The sequence below is a fragment of the Gopherus flavomarginatus genome, chromosome 12 (assembly GCF_025201925.1).
Source record: "Gopherus flavomarginatus isolate rGopFla2 chromosome 12, rGopFla2.mat.asm, whole genome shotgun sequence".
NCBI lineage: Eukaryota > Metazoa > Chordata > Testudines > Testudinidae > Gopherus > Gopherus flavomarginatus.
The window spans coordinates 29854664-29881934 of record NC_066628.1 but is presented as its reverse complement, the minus strand read 5'-3'; the positions used below and the strand labels follow the sequence as shown (position 1 = coordinate 29881934).

The window sequence follows — 27271 nt, the reverse complement described above, 5'->3', positions numbered from 1 at the left end:
TCATGAGTCGTGAATCTTAGACTTGTTTAATGCTTTGCAGTTCACCTCCAAAGACTGGCTTAATTTTCATTTCTTGGGGATTGTTAATGTTTGTGAAATGATTAATGAGTTGTCTCCTAAAAGATCATTTTCTTCTTGCATAATTGTTAATCCTAGCAGGGCCACATTCTGCTCTCATTAAAGTCAAAGGCAAAACTCATTGCATCCAATAGAATAGGGCTGGGCCCAAAATAGATATTTTGAATAATCAGTCAGTATGAACTATGATATGCACAAATAGTCTTAACTGGTCAAAATTAAATGCAGATTGAAATTATTCATTCAGGACCTGATAGTGCTGGCTTTTTATATATATGGCCCATTGAAAACAAGGTGATAAGTGCTCTAGAAGTACCATCAGGTACATTGGGTAGACTTTTCAGCTATGCTTTTGTCCACATGTCTGTCACTTTCACTGGAGAGACATGTGCAAAGATAGTGACCAGAGAACAATCAGGAAAGTGAACAACTACCGTCACCTTACAAAATGTTAGGTTCTTTATCAGATCCAGATGCACTGCAGGTAGGGGACACTGCACAGTGTGATAAACTGATGAACATTTGAAACACCTTGTTTCTTAGCTTCCCTGTGCATATCTTCTTCCTATGTCTAATTCCCATCTGGGGACAGAAACTGTCAAGTCCTGCTAACACGCCTGCATGTGAGCAACTGGGAGTGATCTTTTCTGGCTACGATACAGATTTAGACAAATCAACTTGTTCACTTCTCAGTGCATGAGGCAACCAAACAAGGGGTGACAGTCTGATTTCTCATCCCATCTCCCTTGCGCAGATAAAAAAGAATCAATTTACCATTAAAACAAGACAAACAAACCCCATTTACTCAATCACGTACCCATGCTCCAGTTTGATGATTCAACCTCTAGCCTACAGATGGGCTTGTAGGCTTCACCGGGTAGCCCTTAAAGGTGAAGATATTGGCTGGTGAGTCAGTGAGTCAATAAGCGCTGGACGCGGGGGGCGGGTGGTATGAGTTCATGTTCTTCCTACTCTACCAGGGGAACGTTGCAGTTTTTGCTCTGGGAAAGGGAAAGTGCATCTCACAGGCTTGCATGAAACTTCTTCCCCAGTGATTTCACATCCCAAGAGGAATGTGCCAGCTCACCTTTCTGCCCACGCATCTCATCAGTGCACTGCCCTACTTCATAGGGAACTGAGGACAAGGCCCAAGACCTTTTCTTACAGCTCATCGGATCACGTGTCCCTTAGCTTTGGCAATTGCTCAGCTGTAGATTTCATGGCTAGTGGCTTAGAAGCACAGATACTTGACTCACAGAAAACTTAGATCATCTCCAATAAAATCTATGTCGAGACATCCATTGCTCAGTGAGTTCCTGATAGTTTTGGATATTTATTGAAGTTGGCCTGAAAACTGCATGAGTGTACAGCAGTCCCCGGGACCTCTTTTTTCTGCTCTATTTTTCCATTTGGCTGTAAGAGAAGTCTAAAACATCCTGGATACAGCTGGCAAAATTTGTCCTCAGCTACAAATCCCCTTAAGGTCAACAGGAGTGGCAGGGTTCAAGCTAACTTTGGGCCCAATCATTGCCCGGTGTTGATTGGTGCAAGGACTATGGGGATGTAAGGGCCTGGCACTGGCCACCCACATCAGAAATACCTATGGCTCTTCCCTGTGTAGGCAGGCGGGAGTAGACAGTGCCTTTGTTCTGCCACCTTGAAGTGCTGACCTGCTGGGGCGTCAAGCAGCATGCAACTCACGAGATACAATTGCAATTCAATACCTCGTGGAGCAGTGGAGAAACTGACACAGACACTGTGATTCCCTGCACTGCTCCAGAGACAGCTGAACAACACACTGCCACTTGCTCAGGGTCAATCATATGGTCACAATCTGGCCCTGAGGATGCCTCTTTGGCTTATGTTATGCAGGTTAGGATCATGTTATGCAGGTTAGGATCAAATAGATCCCTTCTGGTCTTAAATTCCGTCTATCTACTGACTGCCTTAGTGAGGCCATCTGCTTTTAATGGTGGAGTGAGCTATCCCATCAGCCTCAATCACTGTGTCAAGCACAAGGGAATAGACTTAATTTTTAACATTCCATTATAAACAATAGCCCTTAAAAAAAGTTTGAAAGTGAAAGTCCTAGCCCTCCAATGGTGCCCTTACCCATTTAAGGCTCAGTGATTTTCCATGCCTTCCTAGAAAACTTTGACATTAAACTTTGCTCTTTTTGTATTTTGGTGTTCGCTCACTGGCCTCTCCAGTGATGCCATCCAAGCTCTGAGAACACTGTTTGTAAGTTAACAGCGACTATCAGTAGAGAGAGGGCTGAGCCACAAATTTCAGATATGGATCCAAAGCTTTCCCAGAGTAGAGAGCCAGAGTTCGGCTCCAGAGTTTTGGTTCAGGTCCTTCTTCAGCCCACAGAAAGAACAAAAAATGCTGCTTTTTATGGGTAGGCTCTAATGAAACCACAGTTTATGAACTGCTTGTGGGTTATACTGTCTCTTAGGATATTCTGTGATTATCAGGGATCCTCCTTTTAAAAAGCTTCTGGAGTTTAGGGCTTTATCTTGACAGATTTCTCACTTACACCAGGGCTGCTAGGCCTTGCTTTCTGGGTGCCAGTTCCGATACAGCCCATGAGTTTGTCAGGTTTCCTCCTCCCACCAAAGGCTATAGCCTAAGAACAGATGTATCCAAGTCTAGGCAATCAGAAAGATAACCAATGAGCTGGGATTTGCCAGAGCCAGAAAAAGCATGGTTGTATGCCCAGTGGTTTCTCCTGGTTGGAACAAAGCTGAGACAGCAATGAGGAACCCTTCGTGGCCACCCTCAGAACAACCCCGAGAATACACTGGCGCATGCTCTGGGAGTGAAGCTGAAAAGCTATTGATGTGAAGGGAGGAGAGGATGGGTGAAAAGGGACATGGTCAGCGGACAGCTGGATGCACCCTCCATGCCAGCTGGGAAGCAGCTCAGGTAAAAAGCCAGATGTTGCCCTCAGCCACATCCACACAGCACAGGTAAAAATAGAACATAAGAACATAAGAATGGCCCTACTAGGTCAGAACAAAGGTCCATCTAGCCCAGTATCCTGTCTTCCAACAGTGGCCAGTGCCAAGTGCCTCAGAGGTAATGAACAGAACAGGTAATCATCAAATGATGCATCCCCTGTTGCTCATTCCCAGCTTCTGGCAAACATAGGCTAGGGACACCATTCCTGCCCATCCTGGCAAATAGCCGTTGATGGACCTATCCTCCATGAATTTATGTAGTTCTTTTTTGAATCCTGTTATGGTCTTGGCCCTCACAACATTCTCTGGCAAGTAGTTCCACAGGTTGACTGTGTGTTGTGCGAAGAAATACTTCCTTTTATTTGTTTTAAACCTGTTGCCTATTAAGTTCATTTGGTGACCCCTAGTTCTTGTGTCATGAGAAGTAGTAAACAACACTTCCTTATCTACTTTCTCTATATCAGTCATGATTTTATAGACCTCAATCATATCTCCCCTTAGTCGTCTCTTTTCCAAGCTGAAAAGTCCCAGGCTTATTAATCTCTCCTCATACGGAAGCCATTCCATACCACTCATCATTTTTGTTGCCCTTTTCTGAACCTTTTTCAATTCCAATATATCTTTTTTGAGATCTGCACACAGTATTCAAGATGTGAGCATACCATGAATTTATATAGAGGCAATATGATATTTTCTGTCCTATTATCTATCCCTTTCTTAATTATTCCCAGTATTTTGTTCACTTTTTTGAATGCCGCTGAACATTGAGTGGGTGTTTTCAGAGAACTATCCACAATGGGATTGTGTAAGTGTAAATGGAGGCCCAATTTGAGCCTCTGTATTTAAAATGTCTCCAGGTCTGCTGTGACATTTTTGTATGGAAGACTACACCCAGACCCTGTGAGGTGCCAAGCATTTATACTGAGATTTAATAACATAGGGGTGGGGGGAAAAGTGCAGAAGCCTTGTGTCAGAGTGCTATAACAGAGAGGCCCACAAAAGAGGGACAGTGGGCTGTACTAGACACAGCTTCTGCTTGTCACATGTCAGTGGTGGATTTTTCAGAGGAAAAGGTAACACCCTGATGTTGAACGATTTATGCGCTATCACAGTATGTTCTTTCCGGACTGTGGTTGAGGCTTGGGGATTGCTAACCCTTATCATTTTCTCCTAGATAATACAGCTTCGTCTTTCTACACCTACCTAGAAAGGGAAAGATGTTTTAATGAGTTTAATAAATATGCATAAAATTAATCTTAAAATTGATTAACAAGCATACCATAAATTCTCTCTGATCTGTCAGTTCTTTGGGGCAGTGAACTTACTCATTGTGTTAAAGAACCAAATAAATGTTTGTCACTATTGTAATGATTATTAGTAACAACAGTTTATAAGTGTTTCCTGTCCTGATCTTCATCTAAGGTGTGGAAGCCTGAGAGATGTCGGCTTTGGGAGATTGGGTGTATTTTTGTTGGCGTACACTACACCGAAGGCAGAAATGAGGCCACATCAGTGATTGCTTCCTAGACAACATCCCAGTACACAATACTGCATTTTGGAGTGTCCCTATGCCCTACATGGGGCCATTCCACATTTATTTCTGCAATTCAATAGCACCAGAAAGGCTAAGCTGGCCACACATTTTCACAGAAAACCTTACAGACACCAGAGAAGATTTCACACTATTCCAATGGTCCTGATGTAAGGCTTGTGCTTCCCCACTTCAATAATCAGTGCTGGGTACCAGAACTGGCAAAGAGGGGGCTAGTTCCCAGCTGGGAATTCTTGCTTCCCACATGTGGCCATAAGGAGAAAGTGTTAGTGTGCTTTGGGAAAATAATATACCCAGAAACCTCGGTATCACTGGGAAACCAGTCAAGAGATAAGAGCCTAAACTCCAGAGGCTTTTTTCAAAGCAGGATCACTGATAATCACCAAAGATCAGATCTTGCTCAGTCTTCTCACAGGCTGAACTTCCCTGGTAGCCAGTGGGAGTTTGTATCAGTAAGGACAGAATAAGGATGTCATGCTTTGGCCCAGAGAGAGGAGGGCAGAGGTCAAGCAGTGGACAAGCTTAGCAGTGGACAAGCTAAAGAGAAGGCAAACCTCCAAGGCTGGTTTTGTTTTAGCCTAACTGTGCTGGTTTTGTTTGTGTAAAACCTTTTTGTTGAAAACCAGTTTAACTTTAAGCTTCCCGAGAATAAAAGACTGTGAGAAAGCTCCCCCAATGCAAGGCTCACTTGTGAGACTACAATCAGCAAAGCTAGCAACTTATAGGCCCATACTTCTATGGATACTGCTTCCCATCTGGTCCTTCCCATCAATACCATCCATACCTATTATACCGTCCACACCTCATGGGGCAGAATGAACCTGCCTTAGACTGTCCCAGGATTTAGGGCCTGATCCTAAGGGGTGTTGAGAACTTGGAAGTTAATCGAAACTATGCGTGCTCAGTATTGCTTGGGATCAAACCCTTCTTCTGCAACAAATTCTCCTACATGGACTTGATTCTGAAGTACAATTCCTGTAGACCATCCCAGCCAGAGGCTTTGCTGTTACTCTATGTAGCTCATTTGACTGCATCACTGACCACACTCCTGGAAAAACTCATATTGAACACATAGGTATAGTAATAATAAACAGCACTTTTCACCCATGCTCCACAGCACTGTACAAGAGATGGTATTGAATTGCCCTCCCCCCATCACAGATGGGTAAACTGAGGCACAGAAAGGGGGAAGAGGTTGATTTCCAGAGTTGATGAGCACCCACAATTCCTACAGAAGGCAATAAGATCTGTGGGCTTTCATCATTTCTGAAAAGTAGGCCCTATGCTACTAGCCCTGTCTTTGTTTTATGGCATTTGTATATAAATGCTGTTATTTCAAGCACCACACTGATGTGCTGCTCTCAGACAGGATAAGAATGTCTGCAAAGACAGCTTGAAAATCCTGCTTCAAGGGTCTGTGGTTAGTAGAGTGCATGTGTCTCCACTCATCACAGGGAAAAACAGCTGCTTCAAAGCTTCCACCTGCATGTGATAGCCACCAACGAGCGGGATGAATGCCCAGGCTGCAGTACTGCTTCTGACTTCCTGGAGATTTGCATGGCCATTTCTTCACAGCTTCTTTCATAGAATCATAGATTATTAAGGTTGGAAGGGACCTCAGGAGATCATCTAGTCCAACCCCCTGCTCAAAGCAGGACCAATCCCCAAATGGCCCCCTCAAGGATTGAACTCACAACCCTGGGTTTAGCAGGCCAATGCTCAAACCACTGAGCTACCCCTTCCTCCTCTTTCTCATTTCTCCTCCATGGGCTACTGTGCTGAAGAATGAGTGTAACAGACCCTGCCCCCAACCAAATGATTATCTGTGCGGCTGTTTGATGACAGCATCCAAACCCCTTCATGACAAGTACCAGCTCTGGCTTCTGCTCCAATCCATGTGTATGAAACATTAGCCTCTGCACTAATCATCCCTAGCTTTTATATAGAGAGTTTATCATCAGTACATCTCAAAGTGCTTTGCAAAGGAGATCAGTATCATAAGCCCCATTTTACATAGGGGAAACCGAGGCATTGGGAGATGGAGTGACTTGCCTAAGGTCACCCAAGAGGCTAGTGGCACACCGAGTCCTAGTCCAGTGCTCTATACACCAGCCCACACTGCCTCTAAGATTGAATGAGGGTAAAACTCAGGTAAAGGTAAGAAAAGATGAGGTGAAGGGTAAGGAAATACAACACTTTGGATGTTGGGTCTTTGCCCAATTTGATTTGAGAACATTGTCTACACTAATACAAAAATACCAAATTCAGGCCCATATATAGAGGCTGGCATACTTAGATCACAGCACCACAGAATCCACTGGCTCAGAAGGGGCTCCAGAGCTATGCAAATCCCCCTCAGATTTGCTTCCCATGAATTTCAGCATGAAATCCTGGAGCCACTCATCTCACTGACTAAGACTCTCTTCACTCTGTGAGCCAGATCTTCAGCTGGTGTCAACTGGTGTAGCTCCACTGAAGGCAAAGGAACTATGCTCAGATACGCCAGCTGAGGATCTGGCTCCTTGTCTTCAGTGCTGAGGAAAGCATGGTCTGTCTTCTGCTCATACTGGGAGATATGAATAGACCCAATATTAACTGTAATTGTATTAGGGCATGTCAAATGTGCCCAGATACCACCATGATGGGCTCCCTATGTGCATGTAGTAAATAAATACAGTTGCAGTGGCCCTGGTCCCCAGAACCTCACGAGCTTCAAGTTCAGAAAAAATTAGACACGTTAGTGGTTTCACTGAGACAGAAGAATTTTATTCTAAGCTATTTGTTCCATTGCTGAACTGTCCTCTGAGTTATTATAAAGTTTAGTCGAATGTTTAACCTTTATTTTCCCATCCCTGCTTCTTATCTCCTCATTGATAAATGAGAATATTTTTCATGTAGCAGGTTTTCTATAAATAATCGCAAGAATCATGCATTTGAATTGGCAAGTTGATTATAACACATTTAGTTATTTATCTCCAAAGTACTGTTCCTCATTGCCAGGCAGGCATCTGCACACATTTTCCAGGCCAGCATGGGTTGTGGGGTTGGTGCAATGGCCTGTGGAATAGCATCATGGGTTGCCGCAGGCCTGACTTGGACTCAATTGCCAGTCTCAGCTTCTCACTCCTTGACCCACAGGGGCTGGGAGAGATGGTCTTCTGCTGCTCAACTGCATCCCCTCAGGCTCATTGAAGAGAAATGTTGATGGGAAGAATGCAGTGCTTCATTTGTGCCAGGGCTGAGCCACGGCACCTCTAGGCTTGGCAGTTCACAGCCCTGAGATCTCTGGGCCTGGTAGTTCACAGCCCCGGAACCTCTGAGCTTGGCAGTTCACAGCCCTGGCACCTCTGGGCTTGCTGCATCAGTTATGAATGCTTGAGGCCTGGCACCTCTTTCATTACATTTTAGGCACTGGAATAATGGAGACTGTGACATGAAGCTTTGAGGGCAGGAAGATTGAAGCTAGTTAAAATGAAGGGTACCTCAGGGTTTAATAAAGCACTCGGGAACTCCTTGGGGAAAAATACAACAGACCTCAAATGCGTGTGTAGAATTACAGCCAGATCCTCAGCGGGTGTCAATCAATGGAACTCTGTTGAATTCAATGGGGCTAGGCTGAGTGACACAAGCTAAGGATCTGTCTCAGAATAGTTTTTCTACTTGGTTTGCCCTGAAAACTTTTTCCTAGCAGCAACAACTGCAATACTAAAGTCCAGCCCCAGGTTCACTGGAGAGGAAGTTGTTCAATGGTAGGATTTTGCATTTACAGTTTTACAAGAGTTTATCAGTCACCCCTCATCCAGTAAGCCTGAGCTGTAGTTTCCCTTTAACTAAGGAACATCATTACCAGCAGACTGTTCTCACATCTAACTGTAAGATACAACTCAGGCATGGGAAAAGGCTACTGTGGCAAACAAGCTATCTCTGGCCTAATGCAAGGAGAGACTTAATGTGCATCTTGTGCCAGCTCCTGTAGCTGAAAAAACAATATGTTTCCCTTTTCACACTGTGATTGCAGTTGTTATTGTTAAACATTTTCTAGGCGAACAAAAATATAGAGCCAAAATCTGAGAGGCACAGGGCACCTGCAAGTGCCATTGACGTCAGAAAGACATGCAGGTGCTTACTTCATCTCACGCCCTGGCCCCATAGATTAAGCCAATGGTATGGGAACAAATTACAGAGGTCACATTCAAAGTGCTCGCTCAATACAATGCAGAATATATATTTATCTAATCGTGTTTCCCATATCCAAGGCAACCATGAAGGAATTTTATTCATTTTAATGGGAGTTTTAAAAGTTTTTTACAGTAGTTCTTATCTCTAGCACTAAAAAATTTAGTGAAAAGTTACAGAGCAAACTAGTGGCTCTAATTTACTGATGCTACTAAATCTGTTAAAAGTACAGGCAAGATTCCCTGGCCTCTTTCGAAAGCGTTACCATGGTCTAGCACAGGGGTTGGCAGCCTTTCAGAAGTGGTGTGCCAAGTCTTCATTTCTTCATTCTAATTTAAGGTTTTGCGTGCCGGTAATACATTTTAACGTTTTTAGAAGGTCTCTTTCTATAAGTCTGTAGAGGAGCAGACTCACCCCTGCGGTGCCTCCTGCTGGTTACTTCTGGGAATTAGCTCATTCCAGCTCCAGAGCACTCTCTGCAGGCTGGTGATCTGCCTGTCCTCTGGCCCCCGTGTCCCTCCCTGGACCCAGTGCCCTTTTATATGGGGTGCTGCCCCGTGGCAGTAACCCCTTTCTCTCTGGGTCTCCCCTCCCCAGGGAACCCCCACCCACTATTCCCACCTCCCCTCAGTATAAAGCTATTGCCAGTCATCGTCTAGCCCCACAGCCTGGGGTAGACTGCAGTATCAGCCTAGTCATCATTGGCAAGGAGGGTTTGGACCTGCTGCCTTGGCCTACCCCTGGGCTGCCCTCTGTAACCCCTAATACCCATTGGCCTTCTGCTAGGCCGCAGCCTGGGGCTTTCTAGACTAGAGCTCCCCAGCTCCTCAGCCTGTTCCCAGCCCTGCTTCATTCAGGTACTCTGCTCAGGTCCCTGCAACCAAGCCCATCTCCCTCTACAAACAGAGAGAGACCATTTGCTCCTGGCTTCCCTGACCTTCTTATAAGGCCCTGTTGCTCAGTTTGGGGCATGGCCCCAGCTGCAGCCACTTCCCCCAATCAGCCAGGGTTTTAACTTGCCCTTGGCAAGGCTTTTCCAACCCCTTCCAGGCTGGAGCGGGTGGTCACCTCCCTACAAAGTCTATAATATATAATTAAACTATTGTTGTATATAAAGTAAATAAGGTTTTTGAAATGTTTAATAAGCTTCATTTAAAATTAAATTAAAATGCAGCGCTCCCTGGACCGGTGGCCAGGACCTGGGCAGTGTGAGTGCCACTGAAAATCAGCTCACGTGCCGTCTTCGGTACTCATGCCATAGTTTGCCTACTCCTGGTCTAGCAAATATTTGAACTCAGAAGCCATTTCACTGGTGGATTTTTTCACTGGCCCCTTCCCGCTATAAAGGACTTGGATGCTTTATAAATAAGAGTTTGGGCTGGCATGCAATTGGCTTGGATTGGCCAGAAGCTGACAGGAATGGAACTGATCAAATAGTGTAATTAGCAGTGTTGTTGTAGCTGTGTTGGTCCCAGGATATTAGAGAGACTAGGTGGGCCACAGAATATCTTTTATTGGACCAACTTCTGTTGGTGAAAGAGACAAACTTTCATGCTACACAGAGCTATTCTTCAATGCAGAGCAGATGATAACCTGAAGAAACAAGGTTGAGAGGGGAGCGCCACACAGAAATATTATGTAACTAACTACTAGCACCTTGGTATACCCTCTGCAATAGTAAACAAACCACTGAGTCCAAGTCTGTACTGAGTCAGGACTGTGTCGCTTGAATCACTTTAAAACACTGTTAAAAAATATCCTATTTGAATTCACCAGGCTGTATATTTAACAACAATAATATACCTCCAAGCCATGTCTTTTCTCACTCACCCTCCTCTTTCTGGAGTATGTTATCGTCTCACTTCTGCACCACATCCATCCTTTAAGCCCTGATTCTGCAAAGAGGTCCACATGCGTAGATCAGATCTGAAGGGATTTCCACTGATGTTTGATGGGACTCCAAAAGGGTGAAAGGGTTTAGGTGTGTGGATCCCTTTGCAGAATTGGATCCTTAGATGATAAGCTCTTTGGGCCCAAGACCTGTCTTTTCCATTTGAAGATTCGAATACACTGGTGGGCCCCATGAAATAATAAATAAGAATTAGAACTGGTCAGAAAAAGTGTTTTTTTTCCCCCAGGGAATATTTTGACTTTTCATCAAAAAGCCAAAAGCCTGAAAATTTATTTTTTTCCAGCTAAACAATACCAAAAATGGAAACATTTGAGGCTTTTCAACTGAATTTTTTTTAGTTTTTGGCCCAAAAAAACCTGTTTTTCAGGTTTTCTGATGAAAAATTGAAAATTTTCAAGGAAAGCAGATACTTTCTGTGAAAATTTTCATTTAGTTGAGAACCCAATTCTCTATCAAAGGAGACAAAAATGTTCCAGTGGAAGATGTCTGACCAGTCCAGTAATAACAAAACTGACTTCCGGCTAATTCAGGTTTCAATAAGGGCAGCATGGCTGGGAACCTGGCATTCTGAACACTGCTCCTGGGAGGGATTTCACCCTCTCCATCTACTGAAGAAGATTTCAGAGTGAAGCAGGAAGTATCACTCTATGTCTGCTGACTTTTTCACCTTTTGTTCCCAACCTCTGTCTGCCTAAATCCGGGTTTGTTACCCTTCAATGCATGTTGCAATTCCCATCTTTGCTCTCTGGCTTTTGATCATGAGCCTGCTGCTGAGAATGGGATGAGGATTGCTGGGAAGTCGGTGGTGGCTGAATAGGTTTATTATGATTGTTATCTATGGGTGATTATTCCAAGCTGTATAGTCGTGGCAGGGCAGTTTGTTTGTTTTGTTGTGTTTGGTAGGGGATTTTATTTAGAACTGGTGTATTCTAATACATACAGTACCTAGGGTGCTCTACAAACTGAAATACATAATCCCACTTTGAAATGTTGGTTTATAGCACTTTTACCCTTCCAAAGCACTTGCTTCCTGTAAGTGTAGGGCATTTGTTGGAAAAGATGAACTGGTGTGTAACTCAGAAATTTAAGGTCTAAGATCTGCTCTACACTACAGAGTTAGGTTCGTGCAAGACAGCTTATGCTGACCTAACTATGGAAGTGTCTACAGGTAAATTTTGCTCCTGCCAATGTAACTGCCCCACGACGCCAACTTAGTAACTCCACCTCCATGAGTGGCACAAAGTCAATGTCAATGTAGACACTGAGTTGATTATGTCGACTGTTACAGGAGCCATTCCACATTGACCCACCCTGACAGTACAATCAATACAAGTGCTCCTGGTGAGGACGCACACTTCTGACACACGGAGCAAAGTGAAGACATATACAAACAATGTAATTACTGCAGCAGCTGTATGCTGACGTATGTTAGGTTGACTTAATTTTGTAGTGTAGACATGGCCTAAGAGAAGTGGTGTTTTCTGAAGAATCCTCCAATAGAATTATTAAAACAAATTTAAGCCCAATACACAGTGGTTTCTGGCATGAACTCCATGAGATTCATCAGAAATACACACTCATTTCCTCTTTCTCACAGGCTAATTTGGAACAAGAAAAGAAGGTGAGTGTTATATTGATTCCTGGAATGGCTGAATGTGCTAGGGCAGAGGTTCTCAAACTGTGGTCCATGGATAGTTCCCTCTAAGGTGTGCACCTGGGCGGCTGCACATGAGAAAATGAAGGGCCACCCACCTAATTAGGTGCCTGGACCCTGGAGAAGATGCACATGTAAGGTGAAGTGGTGGCCTTGGGGGGAATAAGGGGTTGGTGGGAGGGGGCAGTGGGCTGAGAAGAGGGAATGGGAGGAATTTGGGATATGCAGGGCTGCAGCAGCCAGAGAAAGAGGCGACTTTCTCCAGCTCCAGGGCTGCGGCTTCCGGGGAGATACAGCCCTCCTTCCCAGCCTCAACTCTGTGATGGTGTGGTGGGGGAGAGACCGCCCTCCTTCCCAGCCCCAGCTCGGGGGCTGCCGTGGTAAGGGAGAGAGGGAGAGCTGCCGTGGTGGGGGAGAGAGGGCACATCCATTGCATTAGAAAGGTAAGACTACTGATATGTTCTTATGATATTAAAATATGAGTTGTGTGCTTTTATTTGTAGAACAAAAAAATGTTAATTATTATTATGAGGTTTTTTATATAGTGCTTTTATCCAAAGCGTTTTACAATAGTTAGCTAATGGTACAAACAACATTTGGAAATATCATTAAATGGTCTGCCAAGACCCTCATCAATTTTCAAGTAGTCCGTGAAAAAAAAAGTTTGTGAACTACCGTGCTAGGGAATTTCCAGGAAGTATTACCAGTTCAAATGTATTGGGCCCTCTTACTCAGGCAAATAGGTCTTACTCACACAGGTAATCCCACTGCAGTCAATGGAACTATTCTTGTGAGTAAGGACTTGTGCGAGTTGTAAGATTGAGCTATATTTTAAGTGTTCTCTGTAGTGGTGAAGCACATAATTGGGAGTCAGGACTGAATCAAGGGCTTCCTGTCATCTTGTCTGTGTGTCTTCCTAAGCAAGGTTGTTGTGGTCGTGTCAGTCCCAGGATATTAGAGGGACAAGGTGGGGGACGTAATATCTTTTATTGGACCAGTTTCCGTTGGTGAGAGAGACAAGCTTTTGAGCTTACACAGAGCTCTTCTACAGGTCTGGGAAACCTAGGGCTTGTCTACACTATGGCACTGTGATGCTTCAATGTGGACACTACTTACACCAACACAGAATGGAGAGGCATTCTCCCATCAGTGTAGGAATTTCACCTCCCCAAGAAGCTCTACATGGTCAGTATAATTACATTGCTCAGCGGTGTGACTTTTCACATCCTTGAATGACCTAGTTATACCAGTGTAGGTCTGTAATGTAGACTTGCCCTAATTTTCCAGTGTAGACCGGGCTTAAGTGTAGACAAGCACTTACTCAGGCCTGGTCTACACTATGCGTTTTAACCGATTTTAGTAGCATTAAACCAATTTAACCCTGCACCCGTCCACACAACGAGGCCCTTTATATCGATATAAAGAGCTCTTAAAACCGGTTTCTGTACTCCTCCCCAACAAGAGGAGTAGCGTTGAAATCGGTATTACCATATCGGAGTAGGGTTAATGTGGCCGCAAATCGATGGTATTGGCCTCTGGGCGGTATCCCACAGTGCACCACTGTGGCCGCTCTGGAAAGCAATCTGAACTCGGATGCACTGGCCAGGTAGACAGGAAAAGCCCCGCAAACTTTTGAATTGCATTTCCTGTTTGCCCAGCGTGGAGCTCTGATCAGCACGGGTGGCGATGCAGTCCCAAATCCAAAAAGAGCTCCAGCATGGACTGTACGGGAGATACTAGATCTGATTGCTGTACAGGGAGACAAATCTGTTCTGTCACAGCTCCATTACAGAAAATGAAATGCCAACGCATTTGAAAAAAATCTCCAGACTATGATACAGAGTCCACAGCACAGTGCTGTGTGACAAGCATAACAGAAAGCCAAGGAATCAAATGGACGCTCATGGAGGAAGGGAGGGGGGACTGAGGACTCCAGCTATCCCACAGTCCCCGCAGTCTCCGAAAAGTATTTGCATTCTTGGCTGAGCTCCCAATGCCTGTAGGGTCAAACACATTGTCCGGGGTGGTTCAGGGTATATCTCGTCAATTTATCCCCCCCTCCCCCCTGTGAAAGAAAAGGGAAAAAAATTGTTTCTTGACTTTTTTTCAATGTCACCGTACGTCTACTGCATGCTGCTGGTAGACGCGGTGCTGCGGCACTGAACAATAGCATCCTCTCCCCTCCCTTCCCTGGTGGCAGATGGTACAGTGCAGAAGGACTGGTAGCCGTCCTTGTCATCATCCCGTGAGTGCTCCTGGCTGGCCTCAGATGAGGTCGGCCGGGGGCGCCTGGGTAAAAATAGGAATGACTCCCGGTTATTCCCGGCAGATGGTACAGAACGGCTGGTAACCGTCTTCATCATAGCAACTGGGGGCTGAGCTCCATCAGCCCTCCCCCTTTCATGTCTAAAGAAAAGATTCTGTACTGCCTGGACTATCATAGCAGCGGGATGCTGAGCTCCTCTCCCCTACACCGTTTAATGTCCTGCCTGAACTATCATAGCAGCTGGAGGCTGCCTCCCCATTTTATCTCACTAAAAAGTTAGTGTTTCTTATTCCTGCATTCTTTATTACTTCATCACACAAATGGGGGGACCCTACAATGGTAGCCCAGGAGGGTTGGGGGAGGAGGGAAGCAACAGGTGGGGTTGTTGCAAGGGCACACCCTAGAATGGCATGCAGCTCATCATTTCTGCAGGGTCTGACACAGAGTGGCTGTGCTGTCTGGTACACTGGATCTCTAGTACACTTGCCCCATATTCAAGGCAGGACTGACTCTATTTTAGATACAACATAAAGGAGGGAATGACCCGGGGGGTCATTCTCATTTTTGTCTTTGCGCCCCCGGCCGACCTCAGCGAAGGTCAGCCAGGAGCGCCCATGACAGCAGCAGACGGTACAGAACGACTGATAACTGTCATCTCATCGCCAATTTACAATGGCACAGCAGATGGTACAGAACGACTGATAACCGTCTCTGCTACCTTGCAAAGGCAAATGAATGCTGCTGTGTAGCGCTGCAGAACCGACTCTGTCAGCGGCATCCAGTACACATACGGTGACAGTGACAAAAGGCAAAACAGGCTCCATAGTTGCCATGCTATGGCGTCTGCCAGGGCAATCCAGGGGAAAAGGGCGCGAAATGATTGTCTGCCGTTGCTTTCACGGAGGAAGGAATGAGTGACGACATTTACCCAGAAGGGGTGTTAATGGGCCACTTCACCTTGAAAGGTCCCTTGAAATATGTGTTAACTACTTATGCTAAACAATCTGTCCCACCTTGTAGTTGGCTGTGACACTCTGAGCAAGGCTATGTCTAGACTGCATTTTGTGGTTAAAACTTTTGTCGCGCAGGGGTATGAAAAAACACCCCCTTTGAATGACAAAAGTTTTAACCATGAAAAGCACCGGGGTGGCCAGCACTTTGTTGATGGGAGCCGTGCTCCCATTGATGAAGCTACTGCCCCTCGTTGAGGGTGGTTTTATTGTGTCCTAAGGAGAGCTCTCTCCTGGCGACAAAGAGCGGCTACACTGTGTACCTTACAACAGCGTGGCTGTAGCAGCACAGTTGCACCGTTGTAAAGGGTGCAGTGTAGACATAGCCTGTGTTTCCCAGACTTGACAGAGAACTCTGTGTAGCTCCAAAGCTTGTCTCTCTCACCAACAGGAGTTGGTCCGGTAGAAGATATTACCTCACCCACCCTGTCTCTCATCTTGAACAAGTCATTTCATATCCCAGTGACTATTTACCAATCTCTAAAATAAGGACAATAGCACTCATCTACCTTACAGTGGTGTGATCTTAGTTAGGAGTGAAATTTACGCTAGGGAGCAGAAAGAACAGGAGTACTTGTGGCACCTTTGAGACTAGCAAATTTATTTGAGCATAAGCTTTCATGGGCTACAGCTCACTTCATGAGATGCATAGGGAGCAGATTATTCTCTAATTATCTTCTACGGGGTTTCTTGCACCTTACTCTGAAGCATTTAATACTGGCCATTTTCAGAGACAGGACATTGGACTAGATGAACCAATGCTCTGATACGGCAATTCCTATGTTCCTAACAAATGTTTATAAAAATGCTTTGAGAATCTTTGATTAAAGAGCAGTATTCATGGAAAGTGGTTAGTTTTGGGGATGTTTCTTATGGGTAAGAAAGCTATTTGGGATTCATGTAACTATAAATTAGACCCATAGAGCAATGTAATGTGGTGATTGTATATTGTACAACAGACATAGAAAGAAATTATCATGATGACAGGGAAGAAAATCAAATCAAGTGGACTTTTTGAAGTGTAAACATATAAGACTATTAAGGATGTGATCTTGAGTTAATCCCAAAATATACATTCACTTAATAAAAAACATAGCTTGTCTTAAAGGGAAAAAATAGGTACCAGCTGTGGTGAGAAAGGCTGGCATTCCCCAAGAAGGAGAGATGATTTTCACAGTCTTTCCAACAGCCACACTGGGAATACACATTTTAAAGCATCTTCTTCTGTGTCTTCTTTTACCTTTGGCCTTAGGCCAGAGCGAAGTTTGGGTGATTGCTTTTAAGAAGTAAAATACTCAGGGAGACCAAAGGAAAGAAACTGGCTTATTGAAATGGCAGCTCTGGCATGACAAAGGCAGTGCAGCATGGCGGAAAAGGGCTCTCTTTAGCTTGTGGCAAGCCTGGTATATTGTTTATGTGACTAGCTGGAGGATCCTGGTCACTAGGTGTTAATGGGAATCACAGCAGTGGCTCTGCTCCAGATGTTATAGGCTAACTGAGAAAAATGACAGCTCTATACTGTTTACACATTTAAACAGCACTTACTAGCTTCACACTAGGGACTTGGAGATGCTATTTCCCATGGAGACCCACTGGCTAATCATGTTGCACCTGTTAACTCCTTCATTGCTGCGAGTCTTTAATCTACCCGGTTATTTCGATGCTGGTCATTACTCTTGTTAAAAATGAAAGTTATTCAGAACTCCATAGTGTTTGGGGTTTCACACCATGCACAGAGCACAAAACCAAAGAAATCTCATTTTACAATAAGAGGAGGAACTAGACCATGCTTCGCTGTAGCCCTCAGATTTTCAAGGCCAAAAGAGACCATTGTGATCATCTAGTCCAACCTCCTGTATAACACAGGACAGAGAAATTCCACAAAATAATTCCTAGAGCAAATCTGTTAGAAAAAAATCCCCTCTTGATTTAAAAACTTTCAGTGATGAAGACTCCACTACAACCACTGGTAAATTGTTCCAATGGTTAATTACACTCAGCGTTAAATATTTACACCTTATGTCCAGTCAGAATTGTCTAGCTTCAGCTTTCAGCCACTGGCTCACGTTAGACCTTTCTCTCCTAGACTGAAGATCCCGTTATTAAATATTTGTTCTCCATGTAGATACTTATAGACTGCAATCAAGTCACCCCTTGGCTGTCTCTCTAAGTGACACAGATTGAGCTCCTTGAGTCTATCACTATAAGTCACGTTTTCTAATCCTTTAATCATTCACATAGCTCTTTTCTGTACTCTCCCAAATTTATCAGCATCCTCCTTAAATTGTGGGCACCAGAACTTGACACAGTATTCCAGCAGTGGTCACATCAGTGCCAAATATGGAGATAAAATAACCTCTCCCATTTGAGATTCCCCTCTTCATGCATCCCAGGATTGCAGTATTTCTTTGGGCCACAATATCATATTGGGAGCTCATGCTCAGCTGATTATCCACCATGACCCCCAAATCTTTTTCACAGACCCTGTTTCCAAGGATAAAGTCCCCCATCCTGTAAGTATGCCTGACATCCTCTGTTCATAGTGGTATACATTTATATTTAGCCATATTAAAATGCATATTGTTCGCTTGCACCTAGTTTACTAAGCAATCCAGATTGCTCTGAATCAGTGACATGTCTTCATCATTATTTACCATGCCCACAGTTTGTGTGTCATCTGTAAACGTTATCAGTGATGATTTCATGTTTTCTTCCAGCTTATTGATAAAAATGTGAAATGGTGTAAAGCCAAGAACTGATCTCTGTGGGACCCCACTGGAAACACACTCACTCAATGACAATTCCCATTTACAATTACATTTTGAGACTTATCAGTTAGCCAGTTTTTAATCCACATAATGTCTATTGTATTAATTTTATATCATTCTAGTTTTTTAAAGACATAGGTCTAGATTTGCCAGCATGCTCTGGCTGCTGTGTGCTGTGCCAGTGACAGAAAACAGCCATTAACCCAGTTTAACTGGTCAGAAAAGAGATCAGATGTTGTGACAGTGGGACAAAGCAGTCAGAGTATAGGTGAATCTGGGCTCCGCTCCCTTTGACCACTTCTATACCCTAGACATTCCATGTACTTCACTGGAGCTACTCAAGATTTACACAGATGTGAGTGGGATCAGAATCAGGCCCTCAGGGATTGTTTTTACCACCTCCTTTGAAGACTTGGGATTTGGTGTCCTCAAACAGGTTAATGCCAATAAGCCACTTTTTACACCAGAGTAGAAATTGTAAGTATAAAACCCAAGGATTTTGTGTAATGAGCATGTTCAGGGTAAAGAGACAAACCTTTCCCTTTGTAGTCATTCCTCTCCTGTGTATTTAATCTTCCTAGTACTCCTGTGACCCAGGATTCCATTAACTTCCACAGTGAGAATTAAACACTAATATTATTCTGCATCAAAGCTATTCCAATATACTCTATAGAATTATCTTCAGCAGCAAAGTATTTGACTCCTGCAGCTGAGAGAAAAGTCAAATAAAGACCACACTCACACAGCTCTGTTTGTGTCATTATTATCATTGTATCACAGGTACACAATACCAACAGACAAACTGAGCTATAGGGCACTAAGGAGCTCATTTCCCACATCCATCTTTGGTGTGGGGTTTAAATTACAGCTGTGTTATGCAAATCCGTGGTTTCGGTTCCAGAACTAGTTTTCATAAACTATAGCCCAGCCGCAGACTTGGGAAGATCTTGGAGCATTTGTCTTGTGTGATTTATTTTTAATAATTATTTTCAGCAAAAAAACAATGCTGAAGTGGCACATAGGAAGTTCTAAATTTCATAGGAAGGTTATTAAAACCCCAGTCACTCATTTATGAAATATATCTTCAGTCTGTGAAAACCAATGGAGCCTAAAAATTCACAGGGATCGTCAATACCCCTTCCACAAGCCTCAACTCATCCGGAATAGAATATCCATTAAAAGAAAGATCAGTACCACCACTATTTCAGATCACACACACATGTGTATAGATTACCTATACCTACATACACACATTGGACTACATCCTCAGATGGTGTAAATAGGCACAGTTCAATGGACTTTAACAGAACTCTGCTGAGTTACCCCAGTCGAAGATCTAATGCATGGTTGAATGAAAGATTTCCTGTATTCTGCTGAGTGTCACCAACCCTGAAATATTATATTTTTCTCTTTCATGCTGTTTAGGATTATTTCTGGAAGAAATTCTAAGTTTCACTGAAGAGAATAATCTAGCTTTCCTACATCCATGAGTATTTTTTTTATTGTATACACACATACATCGGTAACTGCTCCACAATTAAGACTATGTTGTGCTTTCCATTTAAAACTGGACTAATCTCTTCTTTATCTATCTATCTATCTGAAGAGAGACAACGTGTGTATGTTGGCAGAGTAGAATTCTACTAAAATGTAGAATTTACATGTATATGGAGCTAAGGTTTAGTAAAGGTTTTGCAAAGCACATATGTCTGCATTTTGTATGAATCTTGAAGTATTTTAGCTGTATTAATTTTCTAAAGGAAGAAGCCTTAGTTAGCCAAATAACCCTGTGCATTGCCAGTATTTTTCTTTGTTATTATTCTTGGTGTTCAAGAGGAAGACACAGAAATTAAATACTTTCAAAGTCACATCTGATTATGATTTAAGCAAAGTAAAAACAAACTGTTCGAAGATGCTGCACAATGTTATTCTTATCGCTGGAGCGGAATATTTTGGATGACAGAACAAGTGATATATACTTTCTTTGTAAATAATGCGATTAAGTATTCACAAATGATAGAGGCACTCAGAAAAAGTTTCCCTCCAAGGGCTAGATTCTGTTTACGGTGGTGTAACCCCAGAGGAACGCCATCAATGTAAATGGAGTCACAGTGGTGGAAAACCGGTGCAAGGAAGACCAGAGACTTATGTACCATCAATGGCTAAAATTTGCCGCCTAAATAAATAATAGAGCATTAAGGCACTTTTAATAAAAGAGGTCCTCAGCTAGCGTAAATCAGCATAGCTCCACTGACTTCAGCAAAGCGATTCCGATTTACACCAGTTGAGACTCTACTCAAGATATGCAAGTGCTAAAAAACATGTGATGCTGCTGCAGCATTTTATAAGTGAGTATTGTTATATGTTAACTAGTCTTGGAATGTGGCTTAGATGACAAGTAAAAATGAGTTATAGCTGAGTCTCAGTTTAATCTCTGGTGGGCAAGTTTTCATACCGCAGCACTACCAGTGTGTGACATGACTTTAAGTCTCTGGCTAGAAGACCCCAAAGACTAGAATGGTAGAACTGGCTGGGGATTTTTCATAGGAAAATGCTGATTCATCGCAACTGAAACTTTTCATGGAAATGTACAAGAGAGAGAGGGATCCACCACAGAAAAGCCATGGCCCAGGCGCTAGGGCTTTTACTTGGGTCTCTCACATTTTAGGTGAGTGTCCAAACCACGGGGCTATTTTGGAGTGGGTCTCACTCACTCTTGCTCTCTCTGAGATTTTTAGCACAGTGCAGAACAAAAACAAATGCTGAAGCCTCTCTTTTTTTTTCTTTCTTTCTCATCAGCCCTGTAGAATAGGGTTACTACAGATCAACTTTAAGATGTATTACTAGGATGTGGAGTATGGGACCATGACTGGAGGGGAGGGAGTTGTAGGTTAGATTAGAAGTTTACTGACAATGCTGGGAGTGAGGGGCAAAAGTGAAAATTCCTGCAGGTTAGAATGCAGGTGAATGGGCGAAGCTGGGGGAAGGTGCCTCGGGACAAGAATGGGAGGTGGTTTGCTGTGGGACAGGACTAAGGTGCATTGGCAGAGATGTGGGGGACTCAGGACAAGGGAGTGCTGCATATCAGCATTGCCAGAGCTGGAGGCAGGAGACTCAGGATCAGACTATAAGGAGGTGTTGGAGATCAGGAATAAGGTGCATGCCAAAGTTGTGCCGGAGCCCAAGAATGGGGCAGCAGGGCATGCTACAGGCCAGGAGAGAGGTACTTCAGCAAGAGCTGTGCAAGTCATGGGCTAGGAGAGGAGGGGTTCCTCTGAGTGGTGTTTGATGAGCTATCTGTGCCCATCTTATACTTGCCAATTTCTCACCCACTTGTCTTTTTGAATGTCAAAATTACCATTTACAGGGAAAGGGAAAGCTGGGATGGGTGAAGCCTTCCTAACAGATCCAGGAATATCTGCGCCTTGTCTGAGAACATGCGGCTACACACCACCAACCACACAGCATCCTCCTGCCTGTCATTTTCAGGAACGACCCATGCGGGAATATTGCAGCACTGCCTATAAATACGCTAAGAATCTTTCTTGAATGATAACCTAGATCATTGGAATTGTTTACAGCCAACAGGATCCATATTTCTTGCCTCAGACCTGGTGAAATAAATCATCCCCCAAGCACACTGCTGTTTCTCATTTCAGCCTTGGTCCTCATTCAAGTTCCTCATTAAAGACCCACAGTATTATTGGCTTGGCCAGTGTTTCTGCCTGAGACAGAAATGATACAAACTCATCAACTCCACACAAACCCTCCTTTGCTCTCTCCTATTCATGGATCAATTGAAGGCACTTCACAGGGCTGGGACAACATCTTCAGAGGGAGGTGCTGCTTTAATTGATTTCATATAAAGTCAGCTGGAGAAAACACCACCTAGTGTGTTCTCAGAAGGACTCATTGCCAGAGCTCTGTCAGTTCTCTGGAGCTATAAAGCCACTGAAACGTTTCTGATGCACAGCTTATGATCTGGAGGCTTCTGAGCGAGGCTGTAACAGTCTGCCTTAAAAGCCGCCTGGATGGCCCATAACTGAGGAATTATTTACATTTAGGCAGGACTAGAAAGTGACCCTGCCCTTCTGGAGCTGTCATTAGCTAAATATTTACTAACAGTCCTAACCTCGCGCACGTCTGAACGCCATTCATTTCAGTCAGGCTTGTCCGTGTATAGTCTGAACTAACCGATGCGATTGCTCCCCAGGCTCGCACTCCTCTGCACCACAATTTATGGTGAGGCACCTGTGTAGCGTGGGTTGGGGCCTTGCCCGGGAGATGTGTCACAACCTAGAGCTCATGAGACATGACCTGTCCCGGCTGCAGCGGGTTATGTGATCGCGGTGAGACTGGACAAGGCGCCTTTCTGCCTGGGCTTTCCCCAGCCATCTCTGACCCAACCGCGTCAGCTTGCGGGGCGCTAAAGCCGACTCCGCCGGAGCATTTCCTCCATGTAACACCTGCGCTGGCAGCTTGGGAGAGCCGACGCGGAGCCCTCTGATCTGTCTCCCCGAGCCCCCGGGGCACCGATCAGCGGCACTGGGCATGGGAGCGGGGGGGATCAACGTTCACCCAGGGGGGGCTTGGCCAGGGTCGGCGCAGCGTCTCCTCCTAGATCTCCGGGCTGGAGGGAAGGATCCACGCGAGGCTCCCCTAGGCCAGGGGCCCGCGCCACGCGTCCCGCGCTCCCCGGGATCCCTTCGGCCAGGCACACGCGCCTCCCCACGCACGCGGGCCCCTGCCGGGGGCTTGACTTACCCACGCACTCGTTGGCCTCGCGGGCCGTGGCCCGCTGCCAGGGCCGGTCGTAGTGGAAGGGCTTGCAGCGGTCGCACTCGGGCCCGGCCGTGTTGTGTTTGCAGTCGCAGACCAGGTTGTCGTCGCGGTCGCGGACGCAGCGCGACGCGTGGCCGTTGCACTTGCAGCGGCCGCCCACCTGCAGGTCGGAGACGGCGTAGAAGTAGGAGTCGCGGGCCAGCTCGGAGTCGTCCTCGTTCTCGTCGCCGAAGGTGTGGAGGCGGCTGAAGGCCACCTTGATGTCGGTGGCCGTGACCCAGTCCTGCAGCACGGGCGAGTTGTCGAAGTCGTGGGCCGAGGGGCGGCCGTCCAGGGTGCTGAAGGCGATGAGGCCGCCGGCCAGCGGCCGCATGTCGGTGTGGGAGTCGGTGCAGATGGCCTCCTGCTCGTTCTGCTTGGTGATGGCGGCGCGGCTGGGCTTGGCGTACATCTTGCGGCACTGGGCCGAGTAGAACTGGAAGGGCACCCAGCTGCGGCCGTAGTCCATGGACTTGTAGATGGCCATGGACTCGGGGCGCGGCGAGCAGAACTGCAGGCTCACGTAGGTCACCTCGAACTTCTTGCCCAGCGAGAGGGTGAGCGTGACGTTGTGCGGGTGCTGCACGAAGTTCTCCGACTGCCAGCACGTCAGGTTGTGCGGGTTGTTGAGGTCGGTGAGGAAGGCGGGCGGGTGGGCCCGCCGCGGCTCCGAGGCGTTGCAGAGGTGGCAGGTCCGCACGCGCTCCTCGCCCTTCTCGCTCACCACGCAGTAGCGGGCCGGCGGCCGGCCGCAGGTGCTGGACACCTTCACCTCCTTGCCGAAGGCGGAGTTGACGAAGTCCGGGATGCACCGCCGCGGGTGGCCGTTCTCGTCGTAGCACGGGTCGGGCTGCGCCGTCTGCACCGCGAACATGCTCATGCCGTAGCCGCCGCGCGCGCCGCCCGCCAGGCACCACAGCGACACCAGCGTGACCAGAACCCGCCAGCACTTCCCGGGCATCCTGCGGGCGCCTCCTCCGGGGAGCCTGGGGGCAAACACAGAGAGAGAGAGAAGCGGGGAGGTGAAGCCGCGGTCACAAACCCAATTGCTCCGCTACGCGGGCCGGGGTGGGGAGGCTGCAGCCCGGCCCGCTCTGCAGGGGACCGGCTCTGCAAGCCGGGCGCTTCCCATCCAGCGGGATCGCTGCCCAGGCAGCGCACGGGAAGCGCCCTCCGTGCCAGGGCACTGCCCAGGAAAGCCAGACTGCAGCCCGGCGGGAAGCTGGCGGCTTGGAAGGAGAACTTTGCGCCTGGAGGCAGAGAAACCCTGGCTGGACCAGAAGCGCAAAGCGACCCTGGCCTCCTCTCCCAAACTAACCCCCGCCGCTAAGGCGGTGGCTTTAACCCCCCTGCAGCTGCGGCCGTCGGAGACCAACAGGTGGGACGCTACCTTCTTCGCTCGCTTGGTTTTCCTCCTGAGGCGCAAAAGTAAAATTTCTGGAGCTCCCGGGGAAGGTGGCACAGCTCGTCTTCAAGCTCTCAGCCGAGCGCTCCTGGCTTGCGGAGTGGAAGCGCTGGATGCTAAACGGTGTGTGGTTCAAAGAGCCCAGAGCATTCCCATCCTCAGACCAAAAAGGAAAAAAACCACCCAAAACACCCTAGTGGCGGGGCTCTGTCCTTCCCTGCCTCCCTCTCCGCGCCTTGCAGAGAGCCTGAATGACGTTCCCAGCTTCTGCTGAGTTTGAGGTCATCTTAAAGGAGTGACATTCCGCTCACACAAGGAACAGAACAACGACATCCACTGGTAGTTTATCAATAGGAGGGGAGGTGGGGGGAACCCAGGCAAAGCATCTGATTCAGAGAGATGGGAGAGGAGCACGTGGGGGAGGCGACGGGGGGTGGGGACGGAGCAGACAGAAGGAATCGGTGCGAGCAGACTCTTCACATCGGCTGTTTGAAAGCAAAGTTTTACAGCGCAGCAAAGACGAACTTTAGGCAAAGGAAGAGAGGAGCCGAGGCAGGGGGAGGGGTTTGATGTTCCCACCCACTGCAATGGCAGCAGGATCGGGCCCTGCTCTCTTCCTTTGACTGTGGCAAGGACCTTCCTCGTGCTCTCCCTTGTGGACGTGCTGGTGTGTTTGGGGATGTCCTCGGGCACAAACTCTGCTCTCGGTTACTCTGTCGGCTCCGCAGGGGGTTGTACTGGGGGTCCTGAGGGGATCTGGCCGTAACAATAAGGACTCGTTAGGTCCTTCTTGCTATTTACCTCTCTGCACTCTGTCCGCAGGGCGAAGGGTTTGTGTCACGCCAGGCACGAGGTGTGAACAAAAAGTCAGAGCAGAGCTTTCTGCCAGTCTGTTCGGGAAGCGACTGGGAAGGAGCAGCTGCGCCCGTTCAGGGGGAGCCGGGGAAATAACATGTAAATAAACAAGCAAGTGCTGGGAGCGGGGCTGTGCTGGTGTCTGAGGTTGAGAAAAGCCTTGGCACGCTGCTGAGTCCGTGGAAAGAGGAGTCTAGAGAAAGCTAGAGCGGAATCGTTCCCTATCGGCTTCAGTGAACACAGGATCGGGCCCTTTCCACCCAGGGTTCAGTCCCGCACTTCGGGCTCAGGCAGAACTTCCATCAGCTGCTCTGATCTCTCCCTGGGCCTTTTGCCCCAGAGAGGAGTGCAGGATCGGGCCCTCATCATACAGCTGTGCCCTCAAGGACAAATCTTATGCAAGGACCTGCGGGACACTCGGTGATTGTACTGGGCGAGCCGGCAAGAACTGGTCACTTTTAAGGTAGAGAACAGAGGCAAATCTGCCCCGCTGGGGGTAGTCAGAGAGTCTGGGAGATGACAGGGATCCTAAAATAGGATCCACCCAGCTTTCTAGCGCTGGAAATATCCTCAGTCACTAGCAGAACACCGGAGTCCCTCTGAGGCCTGGGCAGTAGGGGCTAGGCAGCTTCACTGGTTCCCGTCTCAGGTATATTCTCCGGGGAACCCATGGTCCGGGTGAAATAAAAAAAATCTGCTAGCAAATTGTATGGGGGAGGGGACTTTTTAAACTGCGTAAAAGAAGTTCCCAGCGCCTGTTGAGGAGATTGGGTCCTGGCAGGACAGGGCCTCTCGGCCTCCTACCGGGAAGATGCCAGAGAGGGGGGCAGATTTCAACCCAGAGGCTGCTTTCCTGCTAACCACTTTATCCCCACCACCACCACCCAGAATACACATACACATACACATACACACACACACACCCCATTAGTTAGGGCACTTTCCATGGTGGAGGTCACTTCGCTGCAGGTGCTCAGGATTCACTTATGAGTTGACCAGGGCCGCCCCAGTTATGAGGGCGCCTGCAGACTGGCTCCTGCGCCCCTAGCTCACCCCCAAACTCCTCTGGACTCCAATTCCCCCTGCGCCGGGTGTTCTGGCGAATTGTCACCTCGCTTCAGAACAGCTACGAGCGCTAATGATGCTGCATTAGCAATTGCAAGGGCTCCCGTCGGGCAAGAGCGGGAAAAGATCCGAATCAACTACTTGTTTGCACCCCGGGGATGAATCACATTGTGTTTGGGCTTCAGGGAGACACCTGGAAATGCTTCTTGGCACGTTCATTTCCACCGACAAGTCACGCCCTGCGGGGCGCATGGAATGAGCTCCCTGCTCAGCCCTGCCTTCCCGGCTGTCTGTAAAACAGAGCCGAGCTCCCCCGACACCCTGGAGCCCTTACTTCCCGCTGGGGCTGCATCTCATGCTCGCTCTCAAGTGTGCAAATGAAAGGAAGCCCCCAGACTCCGCTTCTGATCTCTTATCACCTGTGCTCCGGCTTTGGTAGTTGCTCACTAATTAAACACACTGGATTATGTTACAATGTGGATTATACAATAGGAGTGTCCTTATAATTAACAAATTATCATTAATAACTAACAAATAATCATAGTTCATCGTTTCATCCTGAGTGAAAAATATCTATATCCTGAATGAACCTATGAACGTGTTGTTAATAATATTGATATGGTGTATGTATTGTGAACAGTGTTTCACTCTTTCTTACTGAAACTCCCGGCTCTTGGGACACTGATTACAGATAAAGAAAACGCCACCAATAACTTAAGAACAAAGAGAGGAATGAATCAACATGA

At 46.6% G+C, this 27271-nt stretch overlaps 1 protein-coding gene across 1 annotated transcript in view; it reads right to left on the bottom strand.

Moving 5' to 3' along the window:
- NTN1 (netrin 1) overlaps positions 1-24905 on the bottom strand; it is a 214924-nt gene extending 190019 nt beyond the window's left edge. Inside the window, exons 1-2 of the mRNA XM_050919332.1 lie at positions 24591-24905; positions 23144-24186 (exon numbers count right to left, since the gene is read on the bottom strand). Coding sequence (XP_050775289.1) covers positions 23144-24161 — 1018 coding nt within the window. The 5' untranslated portion in view covers positions 24162-24186; positions 24591-24905. The remainder of the gene's footprint in view (positions 1-23143; positions 24187-24590) is intronic.
- Between the last annotated feature and the right edge of the window lie 2366 nt (positions 24906-27271).